At 48.0% G+C, this 26,193-nt stretch overlaps 1 protein-coding gene across 1 annotated transcript in view; it reads right to left on the reverse strand.

The window, feature by feature from the left end:
• The window catches only part of LOC117045136, a 506,969-nt gene that overhangs the window by 101,926 nt on the left and 378,850 nt on the right, over positions 1-26,193 (reverse strand). Inside the window, 2 exon segments of the mRNA XM_033145927.1 lie at positions 2,407-3,885; positions 4,275-4,399. Coding sequence (XP_033001818.1) covers positions 2,407-3,885; positions 4,275-4,399 — 1,604 coding nt within the window.

Below are 26,193 nucleotides of genomic sequence, written 5' to 3' on the forward strand. Positions count from 1 at the left end.
CAAATTCAAAATATAAACGGTGTAAACCTGTGACCTACATTCAGGAATTAGGTATTTATAATGACAAAAGAGTGGCCAAAACCCAGATAATGCAATCAGGTAACTTGCCAGACAGAAGATAAAAAACACACTCAGATCTCTGTTGTAGGCCGCCTTTGGACAGCAGAGAGTGTCAGACGGCCAACCTACTTTCCCTTAGTCGAAACAAAATAGGAAATTCTTTCCAGTAGGACCTTAGAGACCAACTGAGATACTGTATCTGAAGAAGTGTGCATGCACACGAAAGCTCATACCAAGAACAAACTCAGTTGGTCTCTAAGGTGCTACTGGAAAGAATTTCCTATTTTGTTTCGACTATGGCAGACCAACACGGCTACCCACCTGTAACTACTTTCCCTTAGTTTAACGCAAACTTGGGTCTCCAGCTTTTTTCGACTACAACTCCCATCATCCCTAGCTAGCAGGACCAATGGGAAGAGATGATGGGAACTGTAGTCTGAGAGCTGCTTGGGACGCAAGTTTCGGAAAACCTGCTTTAAAGCAACATTTGTGTATGGACCACATAGATGGGACCTGTCCAAGTTTGTCCAGGTTTTCCTTACGACCTTTGTGCATTTGGATAGATTCAATGGATTGGATGGCAATGGATTCAAACTACAAGAAAGAAGATTCCACCCGAACATTGGGAAGAACTTCCTGACAGTAACACCTGTTTGACAGTTGCACTCATTTCACACGCTAGCAAGGTTATGCTTAAAATTCTACAAGGCAGGCTTAAGCAGTATGTGGACCAAGAACTCCCAGAAGTGCAAGCTGGATTGCGAAGGGGCAGAGGAACCAGAGACCAAATTGCAAACATGCGCTGGATTATGGAGAAAGCTAGAGAGTTCCAGAAAAACATTTACTTCGGTTTCATTAACTACGCAAAAGCATTTGACTGTGTCGACCACAGCAAACTATGGCAAATTCTTAAAGAAATGGGAGTGCCTGATCACCTCATCCGTCTCCTGAGAAATCTCTATGTGGGACAAGAAGCTACAGTTAGAACTGGATATGGAATAACTGATTGGTTCAAAATTGGGAAAGGAGTACGACAAGGCTGTATATTGTCTCCCTGCCTATTTAACTTATATGCAGAATTCATCATGCGAAAGGCTGGGCTGGATGAATCCCAAACCGGAATTAAGATTGCCGGAAAAAATATCAACAACCTCAGATATGCTGATGACACAGAGGAGGAATTAAAGAACCTTTTAATGAGGGTGAAAGAGAAGAGCACAAAATATGGTCTGAAGCTCAACATCAAAAAAACTAAGATCATGGCCACTGGTCCCATCACCTCCTGGCAAAAAGAAGGGGAAGAAATGGAGGCAGTGAGAGATTTCACTTTCTTGGGTTCCATGATCACTGCAGATGGTGACAGCAGTCACAAAATTAGAAGACGCCTGCTTCTTGGGAGAAAAGCAATGACAAACGTAGATAGCATCTTAAAAAGCAAAGACATCACCTTGCCGACAAAGGTCCGTATAGTAAAAGCTATGGTTTTCCCAGTAGTCATGTACGGAAGTGAGAGCTGGACCATAAAGAAGGCTGATTGCCGAAGAATTGATGCTTTTCAATTATGGTGCTGGAGGAGACTCTTGAGAGTCCCATGGACTGCAAGAAGATCAAACCTATCCATTCTTAAACAAATCAACCCTTAGTGGTCACTAGAAGGACAGTTCCTGAAGTTGAGGCTCCAGTACTCCAGTACCTCATGAGAAGAGAAGGGGACGACAGAGGATGAGATGGTTGGACAGTGTTCTTGAAGCTACTAACATGAGTTTGGCCAAACTGCGAGAGGCAGTGAAGGATAGGCATGCATGGCGTGCTCTGGTCCATGGGGTAACGAAGAGTCGGACATGACTGAACGACTGAACAACAACAACAAGCAGAGGCTTGACAGCCATCTGTCAGGGGGTTGGACTGGATGGCCCTTGTAGTCTCTTCCAATTCTGATTCTATGATTCATTTTTAAGAGGGGAAATTGAAAGAGAATGTATATGGCAAGTTGCGGAAGAATGAGAGGTTGCGTTTGAAATACAAACAAACAAAAACTGGGGGGTGGCCTCTCAAATATTTTATAGGGGGGCCAAAGACCCCTAGGCCTTTAAAAGTTGGCGACTCTTCCATACACCCACAGGTCTCAGGGTGGCTACAACTTAAAAACACAACATAAAAATACAAAACACGTTTTAAAAGGGCATTAAATGTCAATCAGCCAAAGGCCTGGTTAAATAGGTGCATATTTGCCTGGCTCTTAAAGCTGTATAGTGGTCTTCCAACCTTTGTATGCATTCTTTGATGGGAAGTGACAGAGGAACTATCAGCTATCTTTCCACATTCCACAATGATAAGGTTTCTCACCTGAATGAATTCTTTGATGGGAAGTTAGATTGGAGGTCCTATTGAAGCTCTTTCCACATTGCACAAACTGATAGGGTTTCTCCCCAGAATGAATTCTCTGATGGGAAGTGAGACTGTTCCTGCGACTAAAGCTCTTTCCACATTCCACACACTGATAGGGTTTCTCCCCTGTATGAATTCTTTGATGGGAAGTGAGTTTGGAGCTGTCACTGTAGCTCTTTCCACATTCCACACACTGATAGGGTTTCTCTCCTGTATGAATTCTTTGATGGAAAGTGAGAGAGGAGCTATGACTGAAGCTCTTTCCACATTCCATACACTGATAGGGTTTCTCCCCTGTATGAATTCTTTGATGGAAAGTGAGTTTGGAGCTCTGACTGAAGCTCTTTCCACATTCCACACACTGATAGGGTTTCTCCCCTGTATGAATTCTCTGATGGGAAGTGAGAGAGGAGCTGTGACTGAAGCTCTTTCCACATTCCATACACTGATAGGGTTTCTCCCCTGAATGAATTCTCTGATGGGAAGTGAGACTGTTCCTGCGACTAAAGCTCTTTCCACATTCCACACACTGATAGGGTTTCTCCCCTGTATGAATTCTTTGATGGGAAGTGAGTTTGGAGCTGGCACTGTAGCTCTTTCCACATTCCACACACTGATAGGGTTTCTCTCCTGTATGAATTCTTTGATGGAAAGTGAGAGAGGAGCTATGACTGAAGCTCTTTCCACATTCCATACACTGATAGGGTTTCTCCCCTGTATGAATTCTTTGATGGAAAGTGAGAGAGGAGCTGTGACTGAAGTTCTTTCCACATTCCACACACTGATATGGTTTCTCCCCTGTATGAATTCTCTGATGGGAAGTGAGAGAGGAGCTGTGTCTGAAGCTCTTTCCACATTCCACACACTGATATGGTTTCTCCCCTGTATGAATTCTCTGATGGGAAGTGAGAGAGGAGCTGTCACTGAAGCTCTTTCCACATTCCACACACTGATAGGGTTTCTCCCCTGTATGAATTCTCTGATGGGAAGTGAGTTTGGAGCTCAGAATGAAGCTCTTTCCACATTCAAAGCACTGATAGGGTTTTTCCCCTGTATGAATTCTCTGATGGGAAGTGAGATTGGAGCTCTGAATGAAGCTCTTTCCACATTCCACACACTGATAGGGTTTCTCCCCTGTGTGAATTCTCTGGTGGGAAGTGAGAGAGGAGCTCTGTCTGAAGCTCTTTCCACATTCCACACACTGATAGGGTTTCTCCCCTGTATGAATTATTTGATGGGATGTGAGACTCTGGCTGTGACTGAAGCTCTTTCCACATTCGAAGCACTCATAGCGTTTCTCCCCTGTATGAATTATTTGATGGGAAGTGAGTTTGCAGCTCTCACTGAAGCTCTTTCCACATTGAAAGCACTGATAGGGTTTCTCCCCTGTATGAATTCTTTGATGCTTAGTGAGAGAGGAGCTCTGATTGAAGCTCTCTCCACATTCCATGCACTGATAGAGTTTCTTTCCAATGAGATTTTGTTGATGGGAAGTGGAATGGGAGCTCTGACTGCAGCTTTCTCCACACTTCAATTTTTTACGTGGCTTCTCCTCTCTGGGGAATTTGTCATGGTCACCTTTGTTCTCAATTTCCGATTTATCACAATCTGTAATGGAGACAAAAAGGGGTTAGAGCCTCAGGAACAAATGGAGAAGAACTGAAGGGGGTGTCAGTATGCCCGGTTCAGCCCATGCCTTAAGTGTTTGCATGGGCTAGGTGACTGGAGGACCTTCACCAACCTTCCGATCACACTCCCGGAGCACAGGTCCTGGTGCAGTGGACTCACAACTGTTCACTGTGAGCACCAGCAGAGAAAGTATAAACTGCGACTAAAGATCTTTCCACATTCGAAGCACTAATATGGTTTCTCCCCTGTATGAATTCTTTGATGGGAAGTGAGACTGTCCTTCTTCTTGAAACTCTTTCCACATTCCATGCACTTATAGTTTCTTTCCAATGAGATTTTGTTTATGGGAAAAGCAATGGGAGCTCTGATTGCAGCTTTCTCCACACTCTAAAGTTTTACCTGCTTTCTCCTCTCTGGGGATTTTGTCATGGTCACCTTTGTTCTTGATTTCTGATTCATCACAGTCTGCAATGGAGACAAAAAATGATTAGAACCTCACGAACAAATGGAGAAGAACTGAAGGGTGTTGGGTGTGTGTTCATTACCTGTGTTGTCATTAACCAACATATTTATTATTAGATTCAGATGAGTTGTTGAATGTTGCTTTGTTTGATATACAGTAGCGGCCAAAACGGTGGAAGAATTTTTGTGGAAAGTGTATTTCAGAAGTTTAATGGCTTATAACACCACTTCTTTTGGTGTAATATCATAAAATTATATATCATAGAATCATAGAGTTGGAAGAGACCACAAGGGCCATCCAGTCCAACCCCCTGCCAAGCAGGAAACACCATCAAAGCATTCCTGACAGATGGCTGTCAAGCCCCCGCGTAAAGACTTCCAAAGAAGGAGACTCCACCACAGTCCTTGGCAGCAAATTCCACTATCGAACAGCTCTTACTGCCAGGAAGTTCTTCGTAATGTTTAGGTGGAATCTTCTTTCTTGTAGTTTGAATCCATTGCCCCGTGTCCGCTTCTCTGGAGCAGCAGAAAACAACCTTTCTCCTTCCTTTATATGACATCCTTTTATATATTTGAACATGGCTATCATATCACTTGATATGTTCTTCTCATTATAGGGGATTGGAATGCTAAAGTAGGGAGTCAAGAGATAAAAGGAACAACTGGCAAGTTTGGCCTTGGAGTTCAAAATGAAGCAGGGCAAAGGCTAATAGAGTTCTGTCAGGAGAACAAGCTGGTCATCACAAACACTCTTTTCCAACAACACAAGAGACGACTCTACACATGGACATCACCAGATGGGCGACATCGAAATCAGATTGATTATATTCTCTGCAGCCAAAGATGGAGAAGCTCTATACACTCAGCAAAAACAAGACCTGGAGCTGACTGTGGCTCTGATCATCAGCTTCTTATAGCAAAATTCCAGCTTAAACTGAAGAAAGTAGGAAAAACCACTGGGCCAGTAAGATACAATCTAAATCAAATTCCTTATGAATACACAGTTGAAGTGAAAAACAGGTTTAAGGACTTAGATTTGGTGGATAGAGTGCCTGAAGAACTGTGGATGGAGGCTCGTAACATTATACAGGAGGCAGCAACGAAAACCATCCCAATGAAAAAGAAATGCAAGAAAGCAAAGTGGCTGTCCAATGAGGCCTTAAAAATAGCGGGGGAGAGAAGGCAAGCAAAATGCGAGGGAGATAGTGAAAGATACAGGAAATTGAATGCAGATTTCCAAAGAATAGCAAGGAGAGACAAGAGGGCCTTTTTAAACGAGCAATGCAAAGAAATAGAGGAAAATAACAGAATGGGAAAAACCAGAGATCTGTTCAAGAAAATTGGAGATATGAAAGGAACATTTCGTACAAAGATTACCACAATTAAGGACAAAAGTGGAAAGGACCTAACAGAAGCAGAAGACATCAAGAAGAGGTGGCAAGAATACACAGAGGAACTATACCAGAAAGATATAGATGTCTCATACACCCCAGGTAGTGTGGTTGCTGACCTTGAGCCAGACATCCTGGAGAGTGAAGTCAAATGGGCCTTAGAAAGCCTCGCTAACAACAAGGCCAGTGGAAGTGATGATATTCCAGCTGAACTATTTAAAATCCTAAAAGATGATGCTGTTAAGGTGCTACACTCAATATGCCAACAAGTTTGGAAAACTCAGCAGTGGCCAGAGGATTGGAGAAGATCAGTTTACATCCCAATCCCAAAGAAGGGCAGTGCCAAAGAATGCTCTAACTACCGCACAATTGCACTCATTTCACACGCTAGCAAGGTTATGCTTAAAATTCTACAAGGCAGGCTTAAGCAGTACGTGGACCGAGAACTCCCAGAAGTGCAAGCTGGATTTCGAAGGGGCAGAGGAACCAGAGACCAAATTGCAAACATGCGCTGGATTATGGAGAAAGCTAGAGAGTTCCAGAAAAACATCTACTTCTGCTTCATTGACTACGCAAAAGCATTTGACTGTGTCGACCACAGCAAACTATGGAAAGTTCTTAAAGAAATGGGAGTGCCTGATCACCTCATCCGTCTCCTGAGAAATCTGTATGTGGGACAAGAAGCTACAGTTAGAACTGGATATGGAATAACTGATTGGTTCAAAATTGGGAAAGGAGTACGACAAGGCTGTATATTGTCTCCCGGCTTATTTAACTTATATGCAGAATTCATCATGCGAAAGGCTGGGCTGGATGAATCCCAAACCGGAATTAAGATTGCCGGAAAAAATATCAACAACCTCAGATATGCTGATGATACAACCTTGATGGCAGAAAGTGAGGAGGAATTGAAGAACCTTTTAATGAGGGTAAAAGAGGAGAGCGCAAAATATGGTCTGAAGCTCAACATCAAAAAAACTAAGATCATGGCCACTGGTCCCATCACCTCCTGGCAAATAGAAGGGGAAGAAATGGAGGCAGTAAGAGATTTCACTTTCTTGGGTTCCATGATCACTGCAGATGGTGACAGCAGTCACGAAATTAGAAGACGCCTGCTTCTTGGGAGAAAAGCAATGACAAACCTAGACAGCATCTTAAAAAGCAAAGACATCACCTTGCCAACAAAGGTCCGTATAGTTAAAGCTATGGTTTTCCCAGTAGTAATGTACGGAAGTGAGAGCTGGACCATCAAGAAGGCTGATCGCCGAAGAATTGATGCTTTTGAATTATGGTGCTGGAGGAGACTCTTGAGAGTCCCATGGACTGCAAGAAGATCAAACCTATCCATTCTCAAGGAAATCGGCCCTGAGTGCTCACTAGAAGGACAGATCCTGAAGTTGAGGCTCCAGTACTTTGGCCACCTCATGAGAAGAGAAGACTCCCTGGAAAAGACCCTGATGTTGGGAAAGATGGAGGGCACAAGGAGAAGGGGACGACAAAGGATGAGATGGTTGGACAGTATTCTCGAAGCTACTAACATGAGTTTGGCCAAACTGCGGGAGGCAGTGAAGGATAGGCGTGCCTGGCGTGCTCTGGTCCATGGGGTCACGAAGAGTCGGACACGACTGAACGACTGAACAACAACAACAATCATATCACTGAAGAAAGTAGGAAAAACCACTGGGTCAGTAAGATACAATCTAAATCAAATTCCATATGAATACACAGTTGAAGTGAAGAACAGGTTTAAGGACCTAGATTTGGTGGATAGAGTGCCTGAAGAACTGTGGATGGAGGCTCGTAACATTATACAGGAGGCAGCAACAAAAACCATCCCAATGAAAAAGAAATGCAAGAAAGCAAAGTGGCTGTCCAATGAGGCCTTACAAATAGCGGGGGAGAGAAGGCAAGCAAAATGCAAGGGAGATAGTGAAAGATACAGGAAATTGAATGCAGATTTCCAAAGAATAGCAAGGAGAGACAAGAGGGCCTTTCTAAACGAGCAATGCAAACAAATAGAGGAAAATAACAGAATGGGGAAAACCAGAGATCCATTCAAGAAAATTGGAGATATGAAAGGAACATTTCGTACAAAGATTACCACAATTAAGGACAAAAGTGGAAAGGACCTAACAGAAGCAGAAGACATCAAGAAGAGGTGGCAAGAATACACAGAGGAACTATACCAGAAAGATATGGAGGTCTCATACACCCCAGGTAGTGGGGTTGCTGACCTTGAGCCAGACATCCTGGAGAGTGAAGTCAAATGGGCCTTAGAAAGCCTTGCTAACAACAAGGCCAGTGGAAGTGATGATATTCCAGCTGAATTATTTAAAATCCTAAAAGATGATGCTGTTAAGGTGCTACACTCAATATGCCAACAAGTTTGGAAAACTCAGCAGTGGCCAGAGGATTGGGGAAGATCAGTCTACATCCCAATCCCAAAGAAGGGCAGTGCCAAAGAATGCTCTAACTACCGCACAATTGCACTCATTTCACACACTAGCAAGGTTATGCTTAAAATTCTACAAGGTAGGCTTAAGCAGTATGTGGACCGAGAACTCCCAGAAGTGCAAGCTGGATTTCGAAGGGGCAGAGGAACCAGAGACCAAATTGCAAACATGCGCTGGATTATGGAGAAAGCTAGAGAGTTCCAGAAAAACATCTACTTCTGCTTCATTGACTACGCAAAAGCATTTGACTGTGTCGACCACAGCAAACTATGGCAAGTTCTTAAAGAAATGGGAGTGCCTGATCACCTCATCTGTCTCCTGAGAAATCTCTATGTGGGACAAGAAGCTACAGTTAGAACTGGAAATAGAATAACTGATTGGTTCAAAATTGGGAAAGGAGTACGACAAGGCTGTATATTGTCTCCCTGCTTATTTAACTTACAGTGGTGCCCCGCTAGACGGAAATTTTTGTCTAGCGGGTTTTTCGTCTAGTGAAGCGGCAATGACAGCCGCGCTCCGCTAAACAAACAAACCAAAAAAAAGACGAAAATCTTTCGTCTTGCGAAGCAGCCCCATTGATTTTTTCGTCTAGCGAGGCATTCGTCTAGCGGGGCACCACTGTATTTGCAGAATTCATCATGCGAATGGCTGGGCTGGATGAATCCCAAACCGGAATTAAGATTGCTGGAAAAAATATCAACAACCTCAGATATGCTGATGATACAACCTTGATGGCAGAAAGTGAGGAGGAATTGAAGAACCTTTCAATGAGGGTAAAAGAGGAAAGCGCAAAATATGGTCTGAAGCTCAACATCAAAAAAACTGAGATCATGGCCACTGGTCCCATCACCTCCTGGCAAATGGAAGGGGAAGAGATGGAGGCAGTGAGAGATTTCACTTTCTTGGGTTCCATGATCACTGCAGATGGTGACAGCAGTCACAAAATTAGAAGACGCCAGCTTCTTGGGAGAAAAGCAATGACAAACCTAGACAGCATCTTAAAAAGCAAAGACATCACCTTGCCGACAAAGGTCCGTATACTTAAAGCTATGGTTTTCCAAGTAGTAATGTACGGAAGTGAGAGCTGGACCATCAAGAAGGCTGATCGCCGAAGAATTGATGCTTTTGAATTATGGTGCTGGAGGAGACTCTTGAGAGTCCCATGGACTGCAAGAAGATCAAACCTATCCATTCTCAAGGAAATCGGCCCTGAGTGCTCACTAGAAGGACAGATCCTGAAGTTGAGGCTGCAGTACTTTGGCCACCTCATGAGAAGAGAAGACTCCCTGGAAAAGACCGTGATGTTGGGAAAGATGGAGGGCACAAGGAGAAGGGGACGACAGAGGATGAGATGGTTGGACAGTGTTCTCGAAGCTACTAACATGAGTTTGGCCAAACTGCGGGAGGCAGTGAAGGATAGGCATGCCTGGCGTGCTCTGGTCCATGGGGTCACGAAGAGTCGGACACGACTGAACAACAACAATCAAGTTGGTTGGTTTTTGTGTTCTTTTATTTAGTGAGGGTGTAAAACATAATAAGATTATATAAATAGCATAAAGAGTTAAATGATGATCCAGAAAGCTATGTAAAATTGTAGTATGAAGAGAACAAGGCTACGGTTAGGAAGAAATGAGATGAAAGATTGTGGGAAACTTAACCAAAGCTGGCATTTCTATATTTTTGAAGAAGTATAAGGAGACTCATTCACTCCAAATTCAGACTGGTAAAGGTAGGAAAAGGTGCACAAAGGCAAGTGATGATCGAAGAATGGAGAGACAGTCCCTACATGACAGAAGAAAATCATCTGGGTGTCTACAAGATGACATGGTGAAATGTAATGTGAAGTTGAGTGGAAGGAATGGTCTAAATGTTAGAATTCTAAGGAAAAAGCCATTGTTATCTCTCAAGCAAAGCTTGAAAAGATTAAACCTATGTTAACTGGACAGCAGAACAATGGGACAGTGTTCTCCTTGCTTGGTAGGGATGGCATGAAATACGCAAGGAGAAGAATCAGAGAAGATGTACCTCCTACTTGCATTACACAGACCGTGAAACACCCAGATAGTGTGATGATCTGGGGTTGTATTGCAGAAAAAGGTGTGGGCAGAATTTGTTTCATTAATGGGAATGTAAATGCCCCAAAATGCATAAATTAAATATCTGAGCCCAAACTGAAGCGTTCCGCAAGTGATCTTTTCCCAGATACTGAAGCATATGGGATGAGATTATTATTATTTATGTTTCATGTGCTGGAAGCCGCCCAGAGTGGCTGGGGTAACGAAGCCAAGCGGGCAGGGTACAAATAAAAATTATTATTACCGTATTTTTCGCTCCATAAGATGCACTTTTTCCTCCTAAAAAGTAAGGGGAAATATTAGTGCGTCTTATGGAGCGAATGGTGGTCCCTGGAGCCGAATTGCCCAGGGGCCAAAAGCAGATTGTCCTTTTTTTTTTACAAAGAGAAAAGGGGGTGTTGAAAGGACCTCACTCAGCAGCTGATCAGCAAGAGATCGGGAGAGAGATAAGAGTCCTTGGCTCCTTTCGGCTGCCCCCTTGCCCAGGCCTCCATTGTTGAAAGTGCTGCAGAGGGAGGTTGTTTGTTTCCCCAGCTACATGTGACTGGCTAATTAGATTTTCTGTCTGGAAACAGTAGAAACAGCTCCCTTTCCTTTAGAAGCTGCAGAAATGTGAGTTGAACCCCATAAAAACGGGGCTATTTCTCTTTGCTTTCCCCCCTTTGCAAAAAAGCTGCAAATATCTGAACTAATCCTCAAAAAGCAGGGCTTTTTTGGCAGGAAAACTTTGAGCTGATCCTCAAAAAAACAGGGCCTTTAGAGCAGGAAAACCAGAAAAAATTTTTTTTCTTCTTTCCTCCTCTAAAAACGAGGTGCGCCCTATGGTCCAGTGTACCCCATGGAGCGAAAAATACGGTATTACTACACTGGTACCTCGATTTAAGAACAGTCCTGTTCCGGAAAAGATTATGTTTGTAAACCGAGGTACCACCTTATTGCTATCATCATGATCATCATCATCATCATCACTGCTACTACTACCTGAGATTCAATAAGCCTGGCTCTTCTCTGGGATGGATTTTGTTTGGCCGAGTCATGGCATCCCCTCCATCTCCAATGTCAGTCATCTCTTTGGTCAACCCAAGACTGACAGGAGCAAAAACAAAAACAAAACCGGAAGCTACTTATCATTCCTATCAATTCTGAAGCTGACATTTAAGATGGCCTGGGCAGATCACAGCAGCCCAATCGTGGTAGAAAAAGGAATAATTGTTCAAATAAAAAACTGTAATTTACTGTTTATTGTGGGGGTGTTAGGTTCCCAGGTGTTATAGGGGGTGCCGTAGAGCTCTGTGAAAATATATGAGGTTGGTCACATAGAGGTATTTTTGGAATTTCCAGGTAGATATGATGATCCCACAGGGAGCCTTACCAAGAGAGGCCACGATCCCACAATTCTCCTCCATGACATCTTTATGCAGAGCTCTCTGGTCAGGATCCAGCAACGCCCACTCCTCGTCCGTGAAATGAACAGCGACATCTTCAAAGCAAACTGGAGCCTAAAAGAAAAAGGGAAATGTCCTTCTCTGAGACAGCAGAAATATCATCTGCTACACAATGCTCTGTTGTTTCCTTCCTGTAAATTGCAGTCTTGTTTCAATAGGAATGCTTTGCTGCACATTTTACTGATCCATCTAGAAATAAAATAAGCCTATTTTGGATGGCCAGCTGTCTTGGATGATCTAGCAGAGATTCCTGCAATGCAGGGGGTCTCCTGGCTCTGAGAGACAAGCAGGGAGGGTGGCTTCTGGCAAAAGGAGAGGGAGCCATCGGTGGCTCCTCCTTATCCTGACTCACCTCAGCCTCTCAACCTACCTCCCCCCACTTGACTCCTTCCTCTTCTGCCTCTTATTCTGCACTGCATTCTGCCACAGAGTCTCCCAGCTCACTAAGCCCTGTTACACCTTCAGCTTCTGACACCTCCTCTTCCCAGGCTGCTCCTTCTTCCCCCTCTGACCGCCCATCCTTCTTCTACCTCCACTTCTTGGGCTCTGAGCCATCTTCCCTTCCTGGTTCCCCAGCTGCTTCCTTCCACCATTCCTCTGTGCCCAACCAGTCCATGACATTGCTCCAGCCCTCGGCCTCTGTCCCCACAAGGCAGCTTCCCCTGACCTGATCTGGTTCCACAGCCACTGTTTCCCTTCTGCCCCCATGAAAAGACGGATCAGGAGGTCTTGCCGGCATCATTCTGTCACCTGCAAGAGAAAAAAGGTAAACAGAGCACCAGGAATGCATGCTTCTCTCAAAGGTGAAACAGGGCATCTCTAACTACAGATGGGCCTTTAAGAAAGCCTTAGCTGCTGAGAGCATTTGGGCGTTTGTGCCCATTTCATATGTTTGTTGTGCAGAAATACACCTCCCCTCCTCTGGACCCTTGTTCCCAACTGTCTTCCCCCAAGACAAGATGAAAAGAACCCTCAGATGACTTGGGAAAACTAACAGAATGAGACCAAAGGAAGAAAATCCACCTTCCTCCTTACCCAGTGGCCTCTCTCTGGTGTCCAACGGAGGCCTCTCTGACTCACAGGAATCCAGGTCCATTTCTGCAAAATGATCCTTTCCCTGAAAAAGAAACAAGGATTCAAAACAGAGAATGGTGAGAAATATTAGAAAGAGAATGAAAAAGACTTGAAGGGTGTGAGATCTCATCCCATGGATGCTTTCCCCCCAAAAGGATGAGCCAGCATCAGCAGACCATTATGGGATGTTCTCTGTCCTGTTTGGAGCCCCTTGGGAGTATCCAGAGGAAAGTCTCTCTCACCTGCTTTCTCTCCTCTGCCTGACTCAGGAGGAAACCTTCGGCCAGGGCCACCGCCTGGGAACTGGTCTCCGCTCCACATTCCCTCACCCAGCTCTCCATCTCCGGGGGAAGGACAGCCAGGAACTGATCCAAGATCACCAGGTCCAGCATCTCAGCTTTCGTGTGCCTTTCCGGCTTCAGCCACTGGTGGCAAAAGTGGTAGAGTCGGCTGCAAACCTCTCGGGGTCCTTTGGCCTCCTGGCAGCAGAACTGCCTCAACTGCCGGCTCTGCACCTCTGAGCGGAGGGTGTCCTCCTCACCCAGGATCTTCTGCACTGGGTTTTCCCAGAATCCCCCACTGCTCCCTGTTTGGCTGGCATGGCCTCTTCCTGTTCCTGGGCCAGCTGAGTCTCGTTCATCCATCTGTGCTCTCAGAAAGCCTGTAAGACTTCAGAAGGAACCCTTTGGTCTTCTGCCAAGTTCTGTCCGTCTTAATGAGAAGCTCTAGGAAATCCTACAAAGCAAATTCAATTGTTGTGTTACAGAATTTGTAGGACGGCGGGGGGGGGGGGGAATGGTTCCCTGAGCAAGCATGGATGAGTTTTGCTGGGAACCAGGGGTGGACTGCAGCGCATCCCAGACCATGAGCTATCTTTTCAAAAAGAAAGAGGAGGAGGAAGAGGAGGAGAAATAAGTCTCTAGCCTTCTAGCAGTGCAAAAGGTGTAGGCAACTGAAGGGATTTCTGTGAGATTAATCAACCTGGTTTCTGCTCCCTTCCAGTCAATGCATGAAGTCAGAACCGACTGACATGGGAGTCCTTTGTATCTTGTGAAAAATGGATGCTTGGTTCTAGTGGGGGTCCTCACCCGGGGGTCCTCAGGAGTTGCTCCCCACCCCCAACTGCACTCCCCTGCTTCTGTCTCCTTTTCTTGCACTTGGACTCTCTGCTGCTCTCAAGACAGACTCCTGGGGTGGGGTCACGTTTTCTTTGCTCTGAGGGCCAAGTTTGCCCAACCCCCTGAGGGCCAAGTGGGAGGTGCCAAAGACTTCTCCCTTGAAATTTAGGTACGTATTATTATTATTATTATTATTATTATTATATAAGAAAGCTTAACACACACACAGCCACTGATGCCAAGGTCCATGGAGGCTCAGTCAGTAGCAGCACCCATTTCTGGCTGCTTTGTCAGCAACAATCCCTTTGCGAGAGAGAGGATGTGGTCCTGGGATGCCCTGCTTTGGGTGCGAGGGGATTGCTGCAGTGGCCTCCGTGTGGAGCTGCCCTTGGAGACAACTGGGAAACTGGTTTGCAATGCATCAGCCAGACTATGGGCTGAGATCCCTCTCTTTATTCCTGGCCTTTCTCTCCCCCCTTTCCTTCCTTCCTCGTCCAGCTTTGGAAAACCTTTTGCACATGTTTCCTCTGTTTTGCAATGACGCTGAGCGATGTCACACAGAATTAAAGTCCTAGGGACTCCTTTGTTCGAAGAGGGGAGATTTCGTGGGAGTCATTTTATTCTGAAAGGCTGAATGAGTTTGGGATCCTCTGATCTCCAGGAAGGAGAGCGTTGCAGACCTGGCCCCTCCCTGGCAGGACCCTCTCCTCCCCCTGCATGAGCAGATCAGGCCCCCCAGGCTGGCCTCCTGCCCTGCTGCAGCCCTGGGGACCCCCACTGCACCCTGGGGGTGGGAAGAGAGAGAGAGAGAGAGGAGACTCACCAGATCCCAGAAGGGGACAGCCATGCAGCCCTTGCAGGAAATGACTGGGGAGGGAGCGGCCTTGGCTCTGGAGGACCTGGCCCCCTCTTGCTTCCTGTCCTCTCTAGGAAGAACAGCTCAGTTCCCATTAACCGTTGCAAAGCCGAGTCCTCCCAGCTCAGCCCTCTCTCGCTTGGCGGAACCTCGGCTTTTTATTCTTTTTTTTATGGTGACACTATTTATTAAGAAATTTGGAGTTACTTGGTTTGTGGCAAAGATTCCAACAAGGTGGTTTTATTTATTTATTCATTCAGCGGCTCGACCGGAATGGTGAAGGAGAATGAACTGCAGGTTGGTAACAGGTTGAGAGGAATGTGGGATCCGGGACAAGCCTCCCCAACTCCTCACCCCGTCCCCCAACCCCAAACACTGCAAACCGGCTGTACACCTTGTTGCAATGCATCGTTTCAGTTGCAAAGGAAAAAGTCCCACGCTTCCACGAGGCGAGGGGGAGAGAGAGGACAGATCGCCCCCGTTCAGTCCAGTGTCCCCCCCGAAGTGGTCAACAGCTCAAGGGACAGAGAGCGGGGAGGGAATCGGTTAGGGGGTCTCACGAGAGCAGGCAGGGAGGGAGAGGTCTGGTTCTTGGCAGCAGGCAGAGGAAGACTGTCGTGGGTGTAAATTGGGAGGTCCAGAAAAGATCCCACAGTTCCCTGAGAGGAGGATTGGTGGGGGGGGGGAAGCACCCCGTCTTCTCCCCATTAACCTCCAAGTCGGATGCTCTGGATAATGTGGAAGATGGCTGATCCGCAGACCACGAAGACGAAGAGGGCCAGGGGCCAACGGGGGCTTTTTCCTCTTGGGGTGTCGGGGACCCGATGGAGGCCCCCCCCCTCTGAGTGATGCTCTTGCTGTGCCTCTCGTTGGCCACTTTCATACGTTGCACCCAGGGGCGTCGTTGGGGAGGGGCGGTAGGGGCGGTACGCCCCCAGTGACAGGGTGATAAGCGGCGGGTTGGGGTGACAAGCGGCGGCCCCTCTCGCCACTCCCACGCGCCGCCGCTCCCTCCGTCACCCCTTTTGTGGGGGGAGGCTCTTGGTTGGTCTCCGAGCATCTCCCACTGTTGGCCAGAAACCGGAGGGACAGCTTGCAGGGGAAAGGGCTTTGCAGGAGGCGAGGAACCTCCTCCTCGAATTCAGGAGTGGAGAGAAAGGAGGGGATCCGAGGGTCATCTAGTCCAACCCCCAGCAATGCAGGAATCTCAGCTGAAGCATCCATGGCAGATGGCCGTCCGATCTCTGCTTAGAAACCTCCAAGGAAGGAGAGCCCACCCCCTCCCAAGGGAGACCTTTCCCCTGCCAAACATCCCTCAAGACAGCGGGTCCTGAGTTCTAGCACTGCTGAAACAATCGCACTGGCTACCAAGGAGGAACCAAGCAAAGTTCAAAATAAATAAACCCTTATCTCATAATAAGTGAGTAATACTTTCTTATGCGCGCTTTTTATGCTAATATACAAAAGTATGCCATTTCCCTTTCCAGAAATGCTTAATTGCTAATTCAATGGAATGAAAATGGATGGTTTTTGTTATTATGTTTAGGGAAGCTTTTAATATTTCATGAACTATTGTATTTTAATATTTTGTTGGAAGCCGCCCAGACTGGCTGGGGTATAAATAAATTATTATTGTTATTATTGTTATTATTATTTGTTAAATTGATCAGGTGAGTGTTCTCCTTTCGAAAGAGGCAGGTGGAATCTCCATGGCTGCTAATAGCGTAACGTTGAAAAGGCTTGTGAAATATGGGGAGCCCTAGAGCATCTGCTTGGCCTGCAGAATGTCCTATGGTCAAACCCTGACATCTCCTGCAAGGGCTGGATGAAATCCCTGCCTGAAACTCTGGGGAGTTTGGGGACCAGGGGTCCTCAAACTATGTCCTGTGGGCCAAATCTGCCAGAGTCGTGAAACTGGCCTGCACGGCCATCTCAGAACCCGCCAAGTGTCAGAGGCTGAAATCATCTCCCCGCCTGCTCAGTCAATTCCCACGCTGTGCTGAGGGAAACGCCAGCGGCTCTATTAATGAAAGGTCAGGGGGGTTCGCCCAGGGATGAGGAAGTGTTGCCTTTTGGCTTGAAGAGTGAAGTTGAGGTTGGCGGAGGAAAGCAGACTTGGGTTAATTCGGTTTCATTAGGTAGACGTTGACTTTAAAGGTAGGAGAAGGACAGGGGCGTCGCTGGGGAGGGGCGATAGGGGCGGTACGCCCCCAGTGACAGGGCGACAAGCGGCGGGTGGGGGTGAGAAGCGGCGGCCCCTCCCGCCACTCCCACGCGCCGCTGCTCCCTCCGTCACCCCGGGAGCAGCAGCGCTGCACGGACGGGGTGCTCGCTCGGCTAAGCGAGCACCCCGTCCGTGCAGCGCTGCTCCTCCCGGGGTGACCGGTGCTGCGTGGGGAGTGGTAGGAGGGGCAGCCGCTTGTCACCCCCACGCACCGCCGCTCGCTCCGTCGCCGTGGGAGCAGCAGCGCACAGTGTGTGCGGTGGTGCTGCTCCTGGGACGACGGAACGAACGGCGGCAAAAGGGAAAGGGGGGAGCAAACGGGCGCTTCCCCCCCTTTCGGCCGCTTAAACGCGCCAGCTTTGCTTCTCCCCCCCTTTCGGCCACCCCTTTCGGCGCTGGCTGGGCTGCGGAGCTGAAAGGGGCGGCCGAAAGGGGGGGGGAGAAGCAAACAGGCGCGTTTAAGCGACCGAAAGGGGAGAAAAGCGCCCGTTTGCTTCCCCCCCCCTTTCCCTTTTGGACGCTTCTTTCGCCGCTGGCTGGGCTGCGGCTCTGCAGTCCAGCCGGCACCGAAAGAAGTGACCGAAAGGGGAGAAAAGCGCCCGTTTGCTTTCCCCCCCTTTTCCCTTTCGGACTCCGGTATCTCCGGTGTTATGTGAATTATCAACAAGATGACTGGGTTGGGAAATTGGTGTTGGCAGAGTTCACTTATAATAATGCGGTGCATGCCTCTACTCAGAAGACGCCATTTTTTGCTTGTCACGGAAGACACCCATGGGCGTTTCCTGGACAGGGGGACAATCTAGCAGTGCCGGCAGCGGAACACTTCGCGGAAGAGATGGAAGCATTGCATAGTATCCTGCAGGACCATCTCGAGAGGGCAAAGGCACAGTACAAGACAGAAGCTGATAAACACCGTCAAGTAGGCAAGGAGATACGGGTGGGGGACCTAGTGTGGTTGTCCACAAAGGACTGGCCAAGCAAGGGACGTTGCCGCAAGCTGGAGTCGCAACGGGTAGGGCCGTTCGAGGTACTGGAACAAATCAACCCCGTGCATGCAGACAAAAGCTCATACCAAGAACAAACTTAATTGGTCTCTAAGGTGCAACTGTAAGGATATTTTTATTTTGTTTTGACTATGGCAGACCAACACGGCTACCTACCTGTAACTGGAACATTGTTTCCCCTTAAGTACCCCCTGGGGCAAAGATTTGGGGCAACCTACAATTTTACACAAACACACAAAAGGGGTACTTCTCACTGCAGTTCCCTCAATGGCTCCCAATTTTACATAAAGAAATTTGAAGTAACATAGCCTCTGTACATGTATGGGGTTCATGATTCAGCAATCTATTATACCTTTTAAAGTGTTGCATCTCCTGACTAAATTACCATTTGAATAAAGCCATGATTGGCTTTTCTTACCAGGGACTCAAGGAAGGCATAGGGGTAGATTTAAGAGACCAAATTCCCAAGGGCATAAAACTTGCTCAGTCAGTTTAAAATCCACTTTCCCAGTTTCATGTCCTTAGACGTTTCTGATACATAGGCTTTCCTGTTTCTTGCTGCTTAGGAAGTAGGCTTATAAATCTTAAGGTTTAAACAGATCAGAACTTCAACATTCAGACAACCCAACAACTCCACTTTTCCACCAAAAGCCAGTAATAAAAGTTTGATCAAATTAAATTCTTAATAATGTCTCAGCGCTAATGGATCATGTTTCCTGCATTAAACAGAAATATCTGAACCCCAGGAAGATTTAGAGTTAGAGATTTCAGAGTTGCCTACGTGCAGAATTGCAGCTGTCTTATCTCCAAGCAATTAAGCAATTAACTAGTTGGCAGAAAGCCCAGATCTGCTTACTCTCAGACCCTTAGCAACGACCTTGTGATTGGTCAATTGAGTTCCTAAAGACTCAGCTCTGTCTGGGAGCTGTGTGGTTAGTGTTGGTTAGTGTGTGGAGAACGTGGTCAGTATAGAGAGAGAGAGAGACAGAGAGAGGAAAGATTTTTATGTTTTGTTTCTTTTATTTTGTAAAGTCTGTAAATAGTAACTTATGAATGCTAGTTGCTTCAATCAATAAATACTGTATATAGTTATCCAGTGAGTTGCTGAGTTCCTGCGTTGAGCTGTCTAGTCAATTTCACAACAGCCAGAAGCTTCCAGAAAAGTCTGCGTCTAAATCTGCGGTGTCCAGGAATACGTTATACTCCTGACACTAAATCTTAAGAGGGACTCTCAAGAGTCTCCTCCAGCACCATAATTCAAAAGCATCAATTCTTCGGTCAATTCTGCCAGTGATCTACCCATTCTCTTTGTCCAGAGTTGCTTAGCTTCTCCCAGGAAGCTGTGACCAGAGTTGTTGATAGACCAGTAGATTACGATTGACTTGTTGCACATGCCTACATTCTAGGAACACTGAAATAAATATAATTAAGAACTCTGGCGTCTGTAAATCATGGATAAGAACGATTGTTACATATCTTCCGTTAAATTGTATACATGTACAGTGCAAGGTTATGTGTTTCCTCACCTTAGAGAAAGTTTTCCTGTGTCTTCTATGCGTTTCCTATGATTTACAGACGCTACATCTTCTCAAGAATCAAAGAAATAGAAACCATATATATTTTATGCACTTCTTTAAAAAACAAAAAAAGAGGTAAGGAACCAAATACTATGAAAAGTTACTTTGGTCTATTTATTAGAAAGATGCTTTAAAACCTTTTGTAATTCTTTTGATGTTGCTGAATGATGACCTTTATTAAATTTTATTTAGTGAATGGTACTTTAAAACCTTGATTTAAAACCTTGATATAATTCGCTTGATGCTGTCTAATAATGATCTTTGTAAAATCTTAATTACTGAAACTTGATGTACTCCATACTATCTAATATTATTTGATATTGCCAGCTGAGGAAGGCGTCTACGCCGAAACGGGACCCTGTCCTGGTCTCCAGTTGTCTCATTATACATCTGACACGCATTGTAAAAGCCTTTACATTAACTTCTAAAAGACTTTCAAGGGATTTTTCAATGTGAAACTATTTCTTTATTTAAGACTGTAATGCTTAACAGGATTGATACTATATTTGTATTTACTCACGGGTAAACGCATCGTTTTGGTTGAAATTTCTGGCCAGAGTTCTTAATTATATTTATTTCAGTGTATTTTGTAATAAGAACTCCATTCTAGGAACAGCATTCCTGACTCAGATTTTCACTGGATGTCCCTAAGATGATTCCCCTTTCAAACAGGATACGTGAACCTAGGCCAGTAGGGTTGTAGCGTTACTACCCGCTTCCCCTCCACCCCTTCTCCAGCAAGCAGGGGGAATAGCGGGGTTTTATCCTTTTTTACTTTTACTTTTTGCCTGTACCCAGCCCTCCGGCCGGGTCACAGAAGGTATCTTGCTGCCACCACCCCCTGGGTCGGGACCTGGCTGTTGCTACAGGCCAAAGCGTGGGGGCCGCTTTCCCTGTACTCCCGCAAACAGCCTCCCCCCGGCTCAGACAGAGCCACAAAATGTAAACTAACGGTAGAGTAGCCGATTGGCAAGGACTGGAATAGCCAAGCAAACAATGGAGGAAACAAAACACACGAACAAAAGTTCTCTAAAACATCTTTTACTTAAGGATTAGTAAAACACAAAAGGCACAGTTTTCACAAAACAAGGCACAAACTTAAAACAACAAAACATCTAATTAACTAGACTCAATACACATGCTTGTTCCCTCTCCTACTCGGCAGGGATAGATACTCAACTGCTTAGCATCTGAAAGAGCTGGCAAAAGTCCTCAAGCACTCCCCCAGGACATAATGGTTGATGGGGAGGGAAAGTCCTTCGACGCCTCAGCTCTTCAGCGATGATGTTCCTGCAGTAGGCAGACTCCAAGCTCTGAAGTCTCCCCCCAGCCGCTCTCTCCTTGACACAGCCCAGCCTAGATAAGGGGTTAGCCCACCCCCAATGGCCAATTACTGCCCTAAGATCGTTAGTCACAGCTGTCAATGATCAAAGGGCAGCTGTGAGTCTGGGCTGTTACCTCCTGAATTACTCATCAGCCTAACAAGCACCAGTTGGCCCCAACCCCATTCTCGTCAGGCCAGGGTGCTTCTCTGAGGCCAAAACTTACATATCTCTCGAGATCTTCTTAAAGGCACCCCCATTTTTACATTCCTTAAAGGCATCCTCCCTTATACAGTGATACCCACGATTCTAATTACCCCAAGACCTTTATTTCCAAAACCAGGGATTTGGTATTTCCCTACACCCTCCCTCCTAAAAGGAAATTTGGGGTTCCAGGCCCCTAATTTCCCTTCTTAATACTACTGAGGTAAATAGACACCCAGTACCTTTTGGAGCAAACAACCACTCCACAGAGTTATGAAACAACTTAGAGTATCAGCTGCCCTGTTCGCCTTTCCAGGAATGTGGGTCACTGTGAACTGGCAATCTTGCAACACCCAACTCCCTTGCAGCAATTTGTGATGGAAATTCTTTATCCTCTCTAACCAGCAATTCTTCAGACTGTCGTTCCATCAGCTTTGGAAACTGCTTGACCTCGGCTAAGCGTCCGGCTTGCTGGTACCCGGTCAACAAATCCACAGGCCCTGGAGGGCCCCTTTCCAGGCTGCTCGAATAAGCTGGCACCCCCGCCATCCCAGGAGTCACGAATAGCTTTAAGGCAGTCACGTGGTACTCCCTGGGCTTGGCGTGCAGTTTTTTACATTCTACTACATAGCGAACAGCACTGAGCCTTTGTTTTATTACACCAGGCCAGGGGTCTGCAACCTTTAAGACACAAAGAGCCACTTGGACCCGTTTCCAAAGGAAAAAAAAAAACCTGGGAGCCGCAAAACCATTGCGACATTTAAAACAAATATAACGCTGCATATATTGTTTCTTACCTTAATGCAATAATAATAAATAACGTATAGGAGCCAATGCAAAGTATAATTAGTAAAAACAACAAGAATAAGTTCTTACTTTTTTGCATTGACTCAGGGGCGTACCCAGGATCAAAACTGGGGGGGGGGGCAAGCCATGGTCCTTCAGGTTGTGACATTTCAGCACGGAAAGGCGAATGAAACCAAAATTTTAGGGAAATTATATATAATTATAGCAGTGCTTTATTACAGTAGTTATTACAATTATTTGCTTGGTTTTTTAAAAAATTTTATTCTAGTTACATGTCTTATACCAGGGGTGGCCAACTCCCAAGAAACTGTGATCTACTTTCAGCAGTGATCTACCCCCGTTTTTTGGGGTTCAGCTCAAAGTTGTTTTTGGGGGGTGTGGTGGGTGGGAGAGAGGGCTTCCCCCTCTAAGATAGGTTGGCAAGCGAACTAAGAAAGAATGAAAAAGGGGGGTGGGAATGGAAAAGTGAGGTGGAAAAATATAAATTGGGGGTGTGGTGGGTGGGAGAGAGGGCTTCCCCCTCTAAGATAGGTTGGCAAGCGAATTAATAAAGAAAAAGGGGGGTGGGAATGGAAAAGTGGGGTGGAAAAATATAAATTGGGGGTGTGGTGGGTGGGAGAGAGGGCTTCCCCCTCTAAGATAGGTTGGCAAGCGAACTAAGAAAGAAAGAAAAAGGGGGGTGGGAATGGAAAAGTGGGGTGGAAAAATATAAATTGGGGGTGTGGTGGGTGGGAGAGAGGGCTTCCCCCTCTAAGATAGGTTGGCAAGCGAACTAAGAAAGAAAGAAAAAGGGGGGTGGGAATGGAAAAGTGGGGTGGAAAAATATAAATTGGGGGTGGGGTGGGTGGGAGAGAGGGCTTCCCCCTCTAAGATAGGTTGGCAAGCGAATTAATAAAGAAAGAAAAAGGGGGGTGGGAATGGAAAAGTGGGGTGGAAAAATATAAATTGGGGGTGGGGTGGGGTGGGGAGAATATCTATTAAAAATATGTAGTAGTTTAAAAAATAAAAATAAAGGGGGAAAATCTTTTTCTTCTTTTTCCTTTTTTTGAAAACAAAAACAAAAGGGGAAGAGAAAAGAAAAAGGGGGGATAGAGGGAGAAAAGGGTAATAATAAAAATTCAAATAGAGTGGCTGCAGCAGCTGTGGGGGGTGTTTGTTTATTTTTCGTTTGTTTGTTTGTTTTAAAAATGGGATTTCTCCCCTTGGATTAAAAAAGGAGGGGAGGAAAAAAAAGAGAGGGGGGTGGGAGAGCAAGGCAAAAAGCCAAAAAGCAAAAAACAGGTTTTTTTGGGGGGGGAATCGCGCCAGGCTCTGCAGCGCGCCGGCCTCGGGGCTCCGGGCCCCCGAGCCGCCCTTGGGGCCATCGTTGAGCATGTACACCGCCCGCAGCGAGCGCTGGCGAAGCACCGGTTGGCGGAGGTTTCAGAAGCAGCCCGGACGTTTTCGCCGCCGCCGCCCGGCCTTCCTGTTGCACAGCGGCGCAGGAAGGCTCCGAGTCCCGGCCGGGCCCCCGGGTGCCCCCCGGATCCCGCTGCCAAAGAGGCGCCGGACGGCGAGGCGGAGCAGCAAAGCCAGGCGGAGGCGGCAGCAGCACCATCCGGCGACCGACGCCGGGAAGGTCCCCCGCCCGCCCACCTCTCCGGGGAGCGGGGAAGGCGCAAAGGAGCCAAGCCCCACAAGGACACCCCAGCCGCCCGCCGGGCCCGACACTCCAAGGAGGGAAGCGGGCAGGCGCGGCGGGTCAGGAGGATGGCGCGGCGGGCGCAGCCCAGGCGGGCCAGGAGCGCAGTGCAGTGCCCCCACCACTCCGCGCCACCTCCGCGCCCCAGGCAGCCGCCCCAGAGCCGAAGGAGGAGCGCCTGTTGCGCGCTCACAGTGGCGGGCCACGGCGGGGACGGCCCCGCTCCGCTCTGCCAACTGCGCTGCCGCCGTCGCACCAGGCCCTGCCCCCCGCGCCTCCCCCTGGCTGCCCCCTCCCTCCCTCCCTCTCTGCCCCCTGCAAACCGCCCCTCCATCGCGGGCAGGGCTGGCGCGTCTTCCCTCCGGCCGAGGAGTTCTCAGGCGCAGTGCCCCCACCACTCCGCGCCACCTCCGCGCCCCAGGCAGCCGCCCCGGAGCCGAAGGAGGAGCGCCTGTTGCGCGCTCACAGTGGCGGGCCACGGCGGGGACGGCCCCGCTCCGCTCCGCCAACTGCGCTGCCGCCGTCGCACCAGGCCCCGCCCCCCGCGCCTCCCCCCGGCTGCCCCCTCCCTCCCTCCCTCTCCCCCCTGCAAACCGCCCCTCCATCGCGGGCAGGGCTGGCGCGTCTTCCCTCCGGCCGAGGAGTTCTCAGGCGCAGTGCCCCCACCACTCCGCGCCACCTCCGCGCCCCAGGCAGCCGCCCCGGAGCCGCGGCAGGGCCGCGAAAGAGCCGCATGCGGCTCCAGAGCCGCAGGTTCCCTACCCCCGCACCAGGCCCTTCCCACTTTGTAGCCAGCTTGTGTGGTCGTACTGGTCTCACAATCAACACACTATCCCCAACCGAAAAACTCTTCTCTCTAGCTTTCCCATCATAACCACACTCCTGCTGACCTCCTAGCTGGATCGGGGCCTCCCCCTCCCTCCTAGGCTGGGCAACCAAACTTTCTCCCCCTTCGGGTGACTCAGCTGTTTCACGTTCCCCAGATGTCTCATTCCCAGGCGTGGGAAGTTCCTCCCCCCCCGCCCCTCAGCAGTTTCAAGTCCCCCTTCCTCAAGGGTAATGGGCCCCATGCTCCCCCCTCCTTCTCGACTCTGGAAGCATGAGGAATCCTCCTCCTCCCTCCCCTCCTCTTGAGTAGTAGGGACTGCACAAGATGAACTTTCCTCCCCCTCCTCCATAGAGAAAAAGGGTAATTCTTGCAACGTTTCTACTGAGGTTACGTTAAGAAGCCGCCTCCCACCTCCCTCCAGAGTCTCGGCCCCAGGGGTTGCTTCCACAGAGCAGTCCTCCAGTTCGTTCTTCACAAAGACCTTGTACGCCAAGTCGTTTCCCACCAGGACCTCCGCTGGGCACGCATGGGGCTCGTGGACCAAAACTAGCTGTGGCCCTTCGTACCCCTCATACTCCACCTGTACCATGGCAGTTAGTTGGTCGAATGGGGAGGCTCCATACGGGCTAATCTTCAATCTCTGGGGCTGCAGCTGACCCAGCGACACCAGTTCTTTGGACACGCTCGTAACGTCTGCCCCAGAGTCTCGATAAGCCAATGCCCGTATGCCATTTACCCAGATGGGTGCAGTAAACTGCGCTCGAGCCCACTCCCTATGCGGGGCGGTCACACCCTTGGTCTCGGCCAGGCGCACGCCCGGTACCGCTGCAGACGCCAAGGTCCCGGCTGCTGGCGGCTGGCTCGGCGCAGGTGGGGAAACGCCCTCGCTCCACGCCCTTGCCTGGTTCTTTGCCTGCTGCAGCCTTGCGGCTTCCACGTCCCAGTCCTCCTCCTGTTGGAAGGCCCTTATCGCAGGGGTAGATGTTACTACAGCCCCCTTCCTCTTCGCCCATTCCACACATTCGTTTTTTATGTGGCCAGGCCGTTTACAAAAAAAACACAGTCCAGAACTGGGATTTACTTTCCCTTTGTCAGCCCCTCCTGTCGATGACCCTTTCCCAGGAGACGCTGCCTTAGTCCCTTCGCCTCCAGCGGACATTCCTGCTTTCACACCAGCCCCAGGGGTGATGGTACGCCCCCCTCCCGGCTGATGTTTAAACATTGTGGCGGCGCGATTCTGCCTGAACGTTTCCGCCAACCTGGCCGCCTCATCTAGAGTCCTCGGGGCTTGATCTGCCACCAAACTAGCCAACTCGGGAGACAACGCTTTATAGTACTGCTCCCTCAGGATCAGCTGGTACATATCTTCCAAAGTTCGTATACCTTCCGCAGCCACCCACAACTCAAAGTTTTGCAACATTTTGTCTGCCAACAATGTCAGACTTTCATTCGGACCAGGTCTCTCCACCTCCCTGAACCTTCTCAGAGTAGGTGTCTGCGTTAAAACAGTACCGGCGAGATACAAGTTCTTTGAAATGGGGGTAATTGTTACATTTCGAGGCCGGAAGACGCCCCAAGAGTTCTAAGAGCTCCC

Source organism: Lacerta agilis, chromosome 4 (genome assembly GCF_009819535.1).
Source record: "Lacerta agilis isolate rLacAgi1 chromosome 4, rLacAgi1.pri, whole genome shotgun sequence".
Taxonomy (NCBI): domain Eukaryota; kingdom Metazoa; phylum Chordata; class Lepidosauria; order Squamata; family Lacertidae; genus Lacerta; species Lacerta agilis.